At 39.9% G+C, this 15,210-nt stretch overlaps 1 protein-coding gene across 1 annotated transcript in view; it reads left to right on the top strand.

The window, feature by feature from the left end:
- Window positions 1–15,210, top strand: part of SH3RF1 (SH3 domain containing ring finger 1) — a 227,585-nt gene that overhangs the window by 134,825 nt on the left and 77,550 nt on the right. The window contains 2 exon segments of the mRNA XM_056802879.1: window positions 7,024–7,299; window positions 9,044–9,139. Coding sequence (XP_056658857.1) covers window positions 7,024–7,299; window positions 9,044–9,139 — 372 coding nt within the window.

The raw sequence follows: 15,210 nt of genomic DNA, 5'->3' as shown, positions 1-15,210 counted from the left end.
AATGACAATTTTTTTTAAAAAAGAGAAAAAAACAAACTAAGGGAAGGTTGGGGTGGTGGCAGAGTATGTGTGTTTTGAAGCTAATGAGTTGAGTTTTGAACATGTTGAGTTTGAAATGTCTGAGGCATTCCATTGAGAATATCCACTGGTCTTTGGGATGTACAAGGGTGGAGGACAGGAGAGAGGTTAGGGCTGGGTAAATAAATCTATAGGGATAAAAGAGTTTAAATTCAGCCAAGGCAACTGATGAGATCACATAGTCAAATAGTACAAAGAGAGAAGAGAAGAAGATCTAGGGCTGAGCTTTGAAGGCTACCTACAACTAATGGCCATGTCTTGGATGAAGATCTAGCAAAAGAACCTGAGAAGAAATGGTCAGACAGCTAGAAGGAGAAGCGGGGGAAGGAGGGTCACAAAAATCCAGAGAGAAGGATAGCTTAGAGTATCCAGAAGAGATTGATGGATAGTGTCCAAGGCAGCAGAGAGGTCCAGAAGGATGAGGATTTAAAAGGCCATTAGGTTTGGCCATTGGTCACTCTTCAGGGAACGGTTGCAATTGAATGAACCCAGACTGCCTAGAGTTAAGAGGGAAGAAGAGGGAGGTACAGATTGTAGAAGACCTCCTCAGAGTTTAGCCAAGAAAGTGAGAAGAAATATAAGGTGTGAGAGATGATGTGGATGGAAGGATCAAGAGAGGGTTGACGGAGGATGGGGAGACATGGGCATGTTTATAGGCAGCAGGGAAGGAGAGCGAAGACTGGATGAGATTGCAGATAATTGAGAGTGGGAAAGGGATAGCAGGGACAATTAGCTGGAGAAGATTTGAGGAATGAGATCCCTTCTGCAGGTAGAGAGATGAGCCATTTAATCCGTCAGTGGCCCAGACAATTCTCTAACAAGATAAAGAAACACATATTTTTAAGCTCTAATTGTAGTGAGTTTCCACCTGAATAAAACCCCAAGTTGGGACCAAAAAAACCCCAATCATATATTAACAAGCCATTCCCAATTCATACATTTCATCCTTTGATTCTTTGTATTATTCCTATTGACTGTTTCTTATGGCACAAAACTTTCCCCTTACCTTAACCTACCACTATGTAGTTGTTTCCAAATGTCTGTGCCCACTTGGATATGTTAGAGAAGGAATGCTCATTTCTGGTATGGGCAAAACGAGGTGGTTTCCAGCTTGGAGAGTCTGTGATCCTATGGAAATTGGATGGGATTATTGCCATCACTTTAAAAAGAATAGCAACATAAACTAGTATTCCTTTAAACCCATCTTTATTGGAAAATCTTCCACATCAAGAAGGTCTAAGACACCAAACTTTTAAAAAATTATTATTTTTTAAGAACTTGTGCAACTTTGCAAAAGTCGAATGAATATTAAATTCTCTTTACAGCTCAAGTATTTCTCTTTCAATCTTGAGACTAAGAATTTTGACTAGAGCTGGCTGAGTAAATGACAGCTGCAGACCAGTGGGTAAGCTGCAGAGTGGTAGGTTTTCCCCCCCTTCCTTTCTCTCTTTCTCTGAGTTATTTTCTCCCTCCCCTTTTAAGCCTCCCTTTCATGTGTAGCCAAGTGAAAGACTCAGAGCGAAATATAAACTCTGGCTCAGCAAATCTTGGGGACCTGGAGGCTGATGAGAGAGTTTAGAGGCCAGGAAGCAGCCTGGGAAGACAGCCTGCAGGCACGGGGCAGTTGGGCCCCAAGGCAGACTTTGGCTCTCACATCTTTCCGAGTTGGAGATGAATGTGAAGATAGTGCCCTGGTGGGCTGTGATATATAGTGCCCCCCAGAAGAGGGAAGGGGGGCTCTCCAAACCAAGGTTTGAAGAAGGACAAGGCGTTTGTTTTATTGCCCTTCTGAGTGGGTTCACCGTTCATCCTTAATCATTGGTCGTTCCAGTTAGAATAAGGCCTTCCTCCCCCTGAAACTTTGTTGGTTTTTTTTTTTAATTATAGAGCAGAATCCATTTTATTTAATGTGGGAAATGTTCCTTTGAGACCCTTGACAGAATCTGGCTTCATGGATTCTGACTCTCAGGGTTTAATTGAAAAAGGAACATTGTGGGAAAATGGAGCCAGATGTTTAAGCGTGGGTTCTCTTTCTGTGGCCTCTATGATCCTCTGTCTGTTTCAGGATTGATTTTTGCCCTACCCTCAACTGGCCAGCTGATGGTAAATTATGGAGTGGGAAGCCGTCGCTAGAAGGACATGAGCCCAGGCCAGGGAGAAGCCGAGTGTTGTTGCAATAAACAATATTATCCGCTAGCAAGAGTACTTAATGCATTGTTGGAATAGCTCATAATTTATCTTGGAGAAGCAGTTGGGCCACCAGGGTCCAGAGGTGATTGAGTTTGGGGAATGAGCGCTAGCCTTCAAATGTCACACCAGTATGTCAAAGGAAGACTGGCTTATAGTTCTTTGTAAGCTCACAGATCTGACAGGTCAGCTCAGAAGGGAAAAGGCCATGGGGCTTAGTGAATGGGACTTGGAGTCTGGAAGATCTGGGTTCAGATGTCATCACAGATACTTTCCAGTTGTGTAACTGTATGTTTTTATGTATATTATGTATTAATTATTTTATATTACATGTTCATTATGATGTATCATTAATTTATATTATTTATTATATATTAATTTTATTTATAAATTTATGTATGATATAATTATTTATAAATTCACATCATATATAAAATATAATTATAATATAATTTATAAATTGAATATTAAATATATATTTATATCTGTCTTGTCTGTCTGTCTATCTATCTATCTATCTATCTATCTATCTATCTATCTATCTATCTATCTATCCTCCTATCCACTGTGCTGCCTACCTAGCTAGATACATTTATAGATAAGATAGATACATAAAGATATATAATAAATATTGTGTATGTGTATAATAGAGGAAGATATATAATAAATGCATATATAATAGAGGAAGATATAATATAGATGCATATAATAGAGGAAGATATATAATAAATATGTGCATATGTAATGGAGGAAGATTATATATATACTCTGACATAAGATAAGGGATTTTTTGAAAAAGGCTAAATGGGGAACATGACCAACATTTACCAAATCCAGACTTGTTTGACTTGTTCTTCAGATCCCAGAATAGAACTAAGAGATTTGCAAGAGGATAAAGAGAAGGTCCTGTTGTTTTTATCCAGCAGGTTGTAACTCAGGAAGCTCATTTCCCTAAGAAATATTACAAGCTGGAAATGTAAACAATTTCAAGAAAGGTTTAAATAAATTCATGAATGATCTATATTTGTGATCGAGGGAATCTAGGAAAGTTCAGAGTACACATTTAATTTTTTGAAATGAGTATGATTGAGGGAATCTAGGAAAGTTCAGAGTGCACATTTAATTTTTTGAAATGAGTATGATTGAGGGAATCTAGGAAAGTTCAGAGTGCACATTTAATTTTTTGAAATCAGTGTGATCGAGGGAATCTAGGAAAGTTCAGAGTGCACATTTAATTTTTTGAAATCAGTGTGATCGAGGGAATCTAGGAAAGTTCAGAGTGCACATTTAATTTCTTGAAATCAGCGTCACCTCCGGCAAGGATCCCCTCTAAGCAAAAAATCTCTCAGTGCCCCAGTGTCGGAGATGGGACACTTTTCGGAGCTAGGTGGATCATTGTTGTTGAAACACTGTTGAAACTTGGCCAGTATTGTTGAAACACTGTTGTGTGAAATATATGTATCTTTGAACCCATAAATGAGCAGTTGGATGATATATATCTTCTCTGGTTGTAGCCTTTGTATCATGGCATCATCATCTGTCTTTGTTTGTCAGGACGATCATCTCCTGATTCCTGTTCTAGAAAAAGTTAAGATTGCAAAAGAATGGGCCACCAAATCAGACTCTTCTCAGATAATAAGATTGGTAGAAGTCAGAAAAAGAATTCAAGTTGTGATTTTATAGTGCAGGACTTGACTCAGAAAAAATCTGAGTTTTAATTCTCCCTGAGACAGTAGCTGCATGATCTTGGGTAAAACTTACATCTAACCTTTTCGGGCATCAGTTTCTTCCTCTGCAAAATAGGGATGATAATAATAATACCTTTGGCTCAGGATTATTGGGGATCCAATGAGAGCACTTTGCAAACCATGAGGCACTCTATACATACTAGCTATTGTTATCTATGATCCTGTGTTCTTTTATAATTGCAGAAGCCAGGGTAAGGATAGGACCAGACCCGTGAGTTCATTGGTATGATGGGGTGGAAAGGGAAAGGAGAATAAGTATTTATATAAGACCTCCTATACTCCAGGCACTATGCTAAGTGCTTTACAGGTTTCTTAGTTGATCTGCTATTATTATCATCTCCTCAATTTTTCAGTTGAGTAAACTGAGGCAAACAGATCAAATGACTTGTTTGGGTCACCCAGCAAGTAAATATTTGAGGCTGGATTTGACCTCAGTCTTCTTGACTCATGGTCCAGGGCTTTGTCCACTCTGCCACCTTGCTGCCTTCTTCTTCTTAGACACAACTCCTTATATATACTAAAGCAGGTCAGTGCCTTCTCTGCGACTTGAGGTCTTCAAATGCTGCGTGCAGGGCTGAGAGGCTGGGTGCCATCTTGCTCAGGATCTCACAGTATGTGTGAGAATTGGGTTTTCTGGGTTCTGAGGTCATGCTGCCTCTCAGAGGATTCATAAAGCAGGGGGAATTGCCCTGGATTGCATTTAGAACACCTGGGTTTGAAATCCAGTTTTGCTAGATTTGCTAGAATTCAGTTCAAATAATAATTCGATGACCTGTGTGACTTTGGAAAAATCCCCCAAATCTCTGGAGACCCCATTTTTTGACCTGTAAAAAGAGGGGGTTGGCCTGGTTGATGTTTTTGCTCTGAGTCCTTTTCCTGGGATTCAGGAACCAAAGTGCAGGCTTAGAAGTCTCTGGGCCGTCCAGTAGACCCAGCAGAATCCATATATTGCACTGGAAAGAATATGGGAGTCAGAAGGTTTGGGCTCGAATGTGCCTCTTACAGCCTTTGGGATGTTGGATGAGTCACTCAACCTTAGTTGAGGGCTTTGGTTGCCTCTCCTATAAAATGAAAGGAGACCAGCCTCCACGACTCCCAAGTTTCCTTGCAGTTCTAAGTCTTTGGTGCTGAGTAATGGTGTTGGCATCTTTGGCTTTCTCCATTTTTTTTAAAATTCTCATTAGCCAATCATAAGAAGTCATGAGTAAGACCTAGCAGGAGGCCATTGTAGCCCCCCAAAAATGTCTCCAGTCAGGTCAAGGCTGGTACTATGATGGTCCATAGACTGGACAAGCAGACTCAGTCCAGGGATCTGGGAAAAGACCCAGCAGACCACAATACTAGACCAAAAAACTATCAACTCTCTGTTTAAGGCTACATAGAGAATGTCTGTTAGAAATCCTGGGGATGAACATTTAATCTGTTTTTGAGAAAAAATAAATAAAAAATAAATTTGAGAAAAAATGAATTAAAAAAAAACTTTAAAAGATTTTTTTTTTGCCTTTGAAAGGTCTTTACAAAAGAGGGTGATTTGCCATTTATCCTCTGGGAACAAATAGGGGGTTAGGACTTCATGTTACAGGAATCACACTCCAGATTTCCTAGCTAACCTTTAGGATTAGACAACTTCCTCATGTATCATTTTGAGATTCTTCAATTCGCCTATTTTGGTTATTTATAAAATGGAGTCCTTTAAGATTAAATTGTCTGGTCCTGGATTCAAATTTGGCTTCAGATACTTCCTAGCTGTGGGACCCTGGACAAGTCACTTGACCCCCATTGCCTAGCCCTTACCACTCTTCTACCTTGGAACCAATACACAGTAGTGACTCCAAGACGGAAGGTAAAGATTTAAAAAAAAGAAGATTAAATTGTCTGTGGGACATTGTAGAAATGTGAAGGATGACCTTAAAAGCCAGGAAACAAAGCAGCCACGTTTAAAGTGTCTCTGATGGGGACGCCTCGGCGTCAGAGGCTCACTTGTCAGGGAAGACTGACTTTAGATGCATATCGTCAATGACTCGTGTGGAAGAGAGATCAGACTTGTTTTTCTTAGCCTTGGGAGGCAACACGAGGATGTTTTGATTCAATATGAAGAAAAACTTCCTAATAATTAAGAGCTGTCCAATTGAGAACGAACTACTTTGGAAGACAGTGAATTCCCTGCCCCTGGAAGATAACCAACAGCTTGCTGGAGAATTTGGAGAGGAGATGTATGGTTCCCACAAGACTTAAACTCCATGACCTCCGAGGTCCTTTTCCATTCTAAAGTTTTGTGGTTCTTACTGTGGCTAAAGACCAAAGGAATATCATTCCATTTTTTTCATGTTGTCTCTCCTATTAGAGTGTGAGCTCCTGCAGGGCAGAGACTATATAGTTTATCATTTGGGGTTGTTTTTTTTTGGCATTCTCAGCAGTTAACAAAATTCTTGATACTTAAGTACTTAATGAATGAGTATTGTCTGCTTAATTCAAGTAATTGCTATAAAATGAATTAATCATGCTTTTGTACAATACTAATTGCTGAAATTAATATAGTCCCTCTTAAAAAAGCTCTTATGTCTTAGAATCAATATTTTGTATTGGTTCCAAGAAAGAAGAGTGGTAAGGGCTAGGCAATGGGAGTTAAGCACGCTCAGAGTCACGCTGAAAATAATTTTTTAAAATATTTACTTAGTTTTATTTTTAAAAATACAGTTAGTGGGGGCAGCTGGGTGGTTCCATGGATTGAGAGCCAGGCCTAGAGATGTCTTGGGTTCAAATATGGCCTCAGATACTTCCCAGCTGTGTGACCCTGGGCAAGTCACTTAACCCCCATTGCCTAGCCCTTACCACTCTTCTGCCTTGGAACCAATACACAGTATTGATTCCAAGGTGGAAGTTAACAATTTAAAAAAAAATTTAAATATATAAAATATATAAAAAAACACTCATATTTTCAGACCAATCTCCCCCCCCCCCCCCCGTGTTCCTATCATTAAAAACTCACATGTTTTTCTTTCCTTTTCAGGGTGTACCTCAGTTACCATGTGCCAAAGCATTATACAACTATGAGGGGAAAGAACCCGGAGACCTGAACTTCAGCAAGGGCGATATCATCATTTTGCGTCGACAAGTGGATGAAAATTGGTATCATGGAGAAGTCAATGGGATTCATGGATTTTTCCCCACTAACTTTGTGCAGATTATTAAACCTTTACCCCAGCCTCCACCTCAGTGCAAAGCACTTTATGACTTTGAAGTGAGAGACAAGGAAGCTGACAAAGACTGTCTGCCATTTGCAAAGGTAAGCATTCTCACATTGGACATTTTTTTCTTTTAAAAAATTTATATGTATATGTATATGTGTGTGTGTATATATATATACATATATGTTACTGCTTTGCATTTTTGCACCTAGCCATTTAACCTCAAAACTTACCCCACTCTTGACTCTTCCCTATACCATCCCCTCAAAAAAAGAGCCATTTAAGCAAAATGAATGGACATCATTATTTGTCTGTCAAGGTTTACACCATTCCACATCTGTAGTCTACCACCTCTTAACTGGGCTGTTGGAGGTTGGTTTTATCATCAGTTTTCTGGGACTAAGTGCAGTCATTATAGTTAATCAGAGTTAAGTTGCCTTTCTCCCTATTGATAGATTCACCTCCATTTGTACTTCCTTCTTGGTTCCTTTTTTATTTTAAAATTTTATTATTTTTTTTTAAAAATTTTATTTTATTTTAAAATTTTATTATTATTAAAATATTTAAAACTGCTCTTTTATAGAAGCCAGTTTCTAACTCTTAATATGATCTCAATTCTTTTAAAGAAAAGCAATAGAGAGGCAGCATAATATAATGAATAGAATTGTTCTCAGAGTTAGGAAGAGCCAGATTCAAGTCCAACCTCTAACACCTTCCGGCTGGGTGATCCTGAGTAAGATTCTTATCTCTTGGTGCTCTCAGTTGACTCTAAATTTTGGAATATTTGCCAGCCTGCATTATTAGATGGGTTCCTCACCAAGAAGTGCAATGAAATCTCATGTGGTCCAAAAAAAGAGTAATAGTCATTTGTCAAAGATAGTTTCTTTTACAAACCATTATTATATGAAGTGCCACATTAAAAAAAAAATTAGTAGTTTTTTTAATTTATCATCCAAATTCTATCTGCCCCCCACCCCACCCCAATGGCATATGTATCATTCTGGGATATGGAAAATTGAATGAATGAACAAAATTCTTCATTTAAAGTCTTGCTTTTGTGGTTAAAGGGATACATACTAGCAGGAAAGTTATCTCCTGAGCCAGTAATGGGCAGGCATTTTAAGGTGCATGTTACCTTTGTAAATAGACTCTGGAAAGCAGTGAATGGGCATTTAGTTTCATCTAAGAGAAGTTTGTGAGTTCATCTAAAACTCTAAAAGGTCCCTTCCTATCTTTCCAGTCTTCCTACATCTTACCCCTCTTCACATCCTCAGGGATCCGGTGACATTGGCCTCCTAGCCGTTTCTCTGCCTTCCTTCAAGTCCCAGCTAAAATCCCACCTTCTCCAGGAAGCCTTTCCCCATCCTCCTGATCGTGTATTATCCTCCCTCTGTGCATTATCTCTGGCTTATCCTGTGTGGATCTTATTTGTATCTAATCATCTCCACCAGGTTCTGAGCTCCTGGAGAGCAGGACTACCTTTGTGTCCCCAGCGCTTAGCAGAGTGGCTGGCATAGTGCAGACACTGAATATAAGAGCTTGTTCCCTGCCACTGACACTAAGATTCTACAGGCTGAGGGGCCCGGGGTTGGACGGCGACAGCCTTGATATAGACCAGACAGCCAGCTTCTTCATGATGAAATCATGGGGGACAGACGGAGCCTTTGATCTGTCTGTAAGACCGTTGGGCTAGAGAATTTGACTCAGGAAAAGTGGGGAGGCTACCCAGACGGGGCCCTCTCTGAGGTTTCGGTCACGTGCTCTGAAATTGTCAAGGGGCACCAGTGAAGCGATCAGTGTCGGTTAGAAGGGGGAGACATCATCATGTTGGTATTCCTGCAGGATGACGTCCTGACGGTGATTCGGAGAGTGGACGAAAACTGGGCGGAAGGGATGCTGTCCGACAAAATTGGGATATTCCCCATTTCTTACGTTGAGGTAAGTTAAGCTTCAGCAACCTTGAGAAGACCAGTGATAGAGCTGGGAAATATATTTTATTATTTATTTGCTTGTGTGTTTGTTTAGGAGTTCTTGGAAAACATATTTAATTAATTTATAATATTTTTCCACGGTTACAAGATTCATGTTCTTTCTCTACCCTCCCCCCACCTACTCCCGTAGCCAACAAGCAATTCTTCTGAGTTTTACATGTGTCATTGATCAAGAACCATTTCCATATTATTGATATTTGCACCAGGGTGATCACTTAGAGTCTACATCCCCAATCATGTCCCCGTCAACCCATGTGATCAAGCAGTTATTTTTCCTCATGTTTCCACTTCCAGTTTTTCATCTGAATGTGAATAGTGTTATCTATTCATAAATCCCTCTGAATTGTTCTAGATCATTGCATTGTTGCTAGTAGAGAAGTCCATTACATTCGATTGTACCACAGTGTATCAATCTCTGTGCACAATGTTCTCCTGGCTCTGCTCCTCTCCCTCTGCATCACCTCCTGGAGGTTGTTCCAGTCTCCATGGAACTCCTCCACTTTATTATTCCTTTGAGCACAATAGTATTCCATCACCAACATATACCACAATTTGCTCAGCCATTCTCCAATCAGAGGGCATCCCCTCATTTTGGGAAATATACTTTAATTGTGAAATTTCTTTATAACTTTAAAATGCAAATCTTATTTTACAGAGGTACTAATGGGGAAAAAGAAATATATGATGAAAGAGTTATGTTGGGTCTCTGTAACAGTTCTTAACTCTCACTTGCCTTATTATTCTTTGTATTTATTTTGTAATTCTTTTGAGGAAAAAAAACCTCATACCGTGTATTGGTTTCAAGGCAGAAAAGTGGTGAAAGCTGGTCACTGGGGATCAAGTGACGCACCCAGCTAGGAAGTGTCTGAATGCAGATTTGAACTCAGAATGTCATGTCTCTGAGCTTGGCTGAGTCACCTAGCTACCCCCTTTAAATTCTGTTTAAATTTTGAGTTCCTAAATTGCTCTCTCCCTCCCAATTCACTGAAAAGGCAAGAGACATGATACCAATTATACATGTAAAATTATGCAAAAGATATTCCCATATCAGGCATATTTCAAAAAAAGGGAAAGGAAAAGTGAGGAAATTGTACTTCAGTTAGTACTCAGTTCATCTATGAAAGTGGAGAGTATTTTTTCATCATGAGTCCTTTGAGTTTGTGGTATATCATTGTATGGATCATGGTAGGCAAGTCTTACATGGTTGATCAGCATGGCAACATTACTATTTGATTTCAGTTCAAGATGTGCCTCAGACACTTACTAACTGTGTGACACTGGCTAAGTCACTTCATTCCATTTGCCTCAGTTTCTTCATCTTTAAAATGAGCTGGAAAAGGAAATAGCAAACCACTCCAGGACCTCTGTCAGGAAAACTTCAAAAGGGGCTATAAGAGTTGGATACAACTAAAAACCAACTAGACAACAAATACCATATTATCTTTAAAACAAGGTAATTCATTCAAAAGTAACAAATACGGTATATTATTTTGAAGTAATTAATTTATATCTACTAGCACATATGAGACCTGTGCAGACAAAATAAAAAATCTCATTGCCAGAAATAGGGAACAAATAGACAAAATGAAAGGATGTGCCATATACTTGGCTGGCGTGGTTAAAATAATACTAATATCAATATTCACCAAATCCTTCCCTCCAATAGAATGTAAGTTCTTTGAGGGCAGGGACTATTTCATTGTATCCTGCTTCCCCCCTTTTCCCTCCATTATATATTCAAAGACTAAAACAGTGTCTGTCCCATAGTAGTCATTTTAAAAAAAAAAATTTTTTTTAACCCTTAACTTCTGTCTTGGAGTTAATACAGTGTATTGGTTCCAAGGCAGAAGAGTGGTAAGAGCTAGGCAATGGGGGTTAAGTGACTTGCCCAGGGTCACACAGCTGGGAAATGTCTGAGGTCAGATTTGAACCTAGGACCTCCCGTCTCTAGGCCTGGCTCTCAATCCACTGAGCCATCCAGCTGCCCCCTGTAGTCATTTAATGAATATTTATGAAATTAAAGTGAATTGAGTTGAACTGAACAAAATTACTCCAACTGAGAAATCTGTGATTTTATGCTATTATTTAGCCCCACTCTATACCATTCTAATAACCCTGAGTGGCTCCTTGGCATTGCCCTGTTCTACTAGGGTACCATACTCAGTAAAAGTTGTCTTCTATGATGTTGTTTTATATCTTTATATACTTTATATACTCCTCTTAAAAGAGCTTTGAGGATCCCTTATATCAAGGCTTCTTCACTTGGGTCTGTGAACTTGTTTTTTGAGTATTTTGATAACTGAATTTCAAAATAATTGATTTCCTTTGTAATCCTGTGTATTTTATTTTTTTCATTCAAAAACATTCTGAGGTGTCCATAGACTTCTCTTGTTTGTCAAAGGGGTTCATGATGAAAAAAAACTTAAAACCCTCCATTCTCATTCTCTCTCTCTCCCCTTCCCTTCCTCCCTCTCTCTTTCTCTCTCTGTCTGTGTCTGTCTCTCTGTCTGTCTCTCTCCCCCTGTCCCCATTTATTAAAGGCTCTTTTAAAGACTACTTCAGAGCTTTTCAAAATTGATCATTCTGGAGCTGAGAGGACATTTTAATTTGCATCTAATTAGTATATTATAAGAAGTGAAACCCTGTGATATGGAACATAATATTCTGGGAGTTGATGTTACAGTGGGATTTGGATCATTTAAAAACATTGGTTGGATGCTATCTATCAAGATTGGCTCCAATAATCATCTTTGGTTATTCAGAGTATATCTGAATATTCATTTCATGTTAAATGTGTGACTTCCAAAACTGAGCATGGGCAGAGACTCAGAATCCCCCCCTTTTTCTTTCTCCCAGAGAAAGACTTTATTTTGCACAGGCTTTATTGCAAATACAGGTCATTTGAGGTCTAATTGCCTCTAATTTGCATATATACAAGCTTGTCTTGTCCCCAATCAGAGTGTATTGTTATTTGAGGGAATAGACAGTTAGGGTAGGGTTGAAGGGTCCTGTATAGAAAAGGAGACTTGGAGGCTAACCAAGTAGCACAGGAGTATAGAAAAGCACCGAATGAAATAAATTCACATCTGTGACCCAGATCTCTTTGTAACCGTCACTGTGTACCTACACAGCGGTGCACCCAGGGTACTCTTGCAAAAGTTTACACACCACAGATTCATTTTTCCTCTGCAGAGAGATGAATGAATCAATCAGTCAATCAGTAAGCATTTAGAAGCATTGATTATATGCCAAGAGCTGTGTCAAGCGCTGTGGAAACAGAGAAAGGCAAAAAATACCCCAAATCTCAGTTTTAGTTCTTCTGCTTAAAGGAGCCAAACCCACCGTATTTGAAAGATAATTCCTCGTTTCCCCATCATTTTTATCCAAAAACATCCATTTTTGCAAGATCCCGAAAATTAAAAAGCAATATGCCATCGTAGCCAGTAATCAGGGGCTGAGAACTCCAAAGTTTTCAGAGCAAATCAGTTTGTCCACACCCATGGAAAAGTGATTCAAAGCATGTACTTATCTTGAATTATGCCCATGCCTGTTAGGCGTTTCAGTTTGCTGAAATCATCTTCCCTCCTTTGAAAAATCACCACCCCAAAGTTTCCCTCCAGTAGGCTGGAGTTTCGTTACATCACGCGTGTATCCTAATCGTTGGGCCACGGAAAATTCCGAGAATTCAGTGGTCCTCTCTGAGAGTAAAGCTGAGCATCCGACTCTTGATCAAGACCTGCCTTTGCTTGCCAGGTGTTATCAATTGCACACTAATATTTGTTTTATGATGCATCAGAGGCGACGGCTCTGTTTTTGTTATTGTTCACGAACGGTGCAGAAACGTGTGCACATGAGCATGTAAGAGCAGCCCTGCTCCGGAGCAGAGAGATCTATTTGGGGCTGTGCAAGCCTTTCATTTGGGGCCGTTGGCTCTAACTTGCGATAGGCAGAATAAACAAATCCCTGCCCAGGCAGGAATTACTATAATTCTATCACACTTCTTTTCATTTATGGGCAATAACACAGAGGCCCCTATTCCCACAGGGGCCATAACATAAAGGCTATGGCTAATGACCAAATGCAATTAATCTGCTTAAATAGCAACTGGATCTTGTAGGGAGTGGGGAGGGCTCTATTTCTGCCTAATTAAGAATATTCCCCCTCTCAGGAGGGAGAAACTGAACAGATGTGCCTCCTCCCGTTCTCTGAAGTTCTGTACAGCTGGGGTTTGTGCCCAGCCGGGCCAGGTAGATGGGATCGGCTACTGATGGGAAATTTTCCTGATCCCAGACCACAAGACACTGTTTGGTTACTTGGGGGGGGGGGGGGAATGGAGGTTCTACAGATGAAACTCAAAGGTGTGTTGGGCTTCCATATTTTTTTTTTCTTGAGGCCTGGGGAGGGTGATAAGATTGTTAAGAGGGACTTGAATTCTGATTCATGGAAAAATTCAGGTGCTGGAAAAAGAACCCCTTCGGAGCTCAGGGATTAAAAAAAAGTGGGGAGCCTCCAGGTGGTCCTGCAGGACAGTGGGAACAGTCTCAAATAGAAAGAAGGGGCCACTAGACCATAGGAAGGATCCCCACAGGCTGTTATTGGCTTAGAAAACCACATATTGGCATTATCTGTGTTTTATTGTATTTAAGAAATATTTTTGTTAACTATTTCCTAAATATGGCAGGCCACACTCAGGAGTATTATAGGTCCCACAGGCCCCTATGCTCCAGGAAATGTTGTTGTTGTTGTTAAGTTGTTTTTCAGTCACATCTGACTCTTTGTGACCCCATCTGGGATTTCCTCAGCAGAGATACTAGGACGGTTTGCCATTTCTTTCTCCAGCTCATTTATAGAGGAGGAAACTGAGGCAAACAAGGTTTGGTGTCTTGTCTAGGGTCACACAACTAAGCTAGTGGAATGGTGTATCATTTTCTTCTCTGGTTCATTTACAGATAAGGAATCTGAGGCAAATAGGATTAAATGACTTGCCCATTTAATTGGGCACTATTATTATGATGTCAAGACAAAAAGTACATAATTTAGGGAGAGCATGAACCTGCAATGGCACCCCCATCCAAAGGGCAAGTCAGTGCCTCTCTGCACCTTCCAGTGTTTGAAGTTTGGTGGAGGACCAAGAGATTTGGCTCACTGAGCATTGCCCAGTCAGTGCATATCCCAGCTCTAATTTGAGCTTTCTGGCCACCACATAAATCTTAACTTTTTGTGCCTCGGTTTCTGTGCATGTAAAAAATGAGAGTTGTACTTGGTGGCCTCTAAGAGCAGCTCTGGCCAGCTCTAAGTCTAAGATTCTATGGTTGTGAGTAAGCAAAGCTTTAAAGGGTTAAAAACAACAACCCCAAAACTACCCATTATCCCCTCATGACACCAGCTCTAATCTTGCAAAAGAGAGATCTCTTAAAAACAGAGTTTTCCACTCCATCCCAAGCTTTTCATCCCTGGAAGTGCTCAGACTTCTCATAAATCATTTTTTTAAACTCTTAACTTCTGTCTTAGAATTAATATTGTTTCATTTGTCTTAGTATCCCAATCCCCTAGCATAATACTTTTTTTTTAACCCATACCTTCTTTCTATTTTAGGATCAATACTAAGTAATGGTTCCATACCAAATTGCTCCAGACTTTTAAGATACTTCTCTTTCTCTTTTTTTTTTTAAACTCTTACCTTCCGTCTTGAAATCAATACTGTGGATTGGTTCCAAGGCAGAAGAGCAGTAAGGGCTAGGCAATGGAGGTTAAGTGGTCTTGCCCAGGGTCACCCAGCTAGGAAGTATCTGAGGTCAAATTTGAACCCAGGACCTCCGACTCCAGACATGGTGCTTTATCCACTGTGCTGCCCAGCTGCCCCAGACTTTCATAAGTTCTTAACAAAAGGGAATGATTTGTTTTTCCCTCAACAATGAGGAAGGATACGTGGAAGGTGCATCCTTGGCTGCTCAGGTGGCTGGTACTTGAAACCAATGTCTACATTTCTTTGAAAATATTTAACCATTTCAGCATTTA

This window comes from Monodelphis domestica, chromosome 6, assembly GCF_027887165.1.
Source record: "Monodelphis domestica isolate mMonDom1 chromosome 6, mMonDom1.pri, whole genome shotgun sequence".
NCBI lineage: Eukaryota > Metazoa > Chordata > Mammalia > Didelphimorphia > Didelphidae > Monodelphis > Monodelphis domestica.
This window is presented reverse-complemented; position numbering and strand designations above follow the sequence as displayed.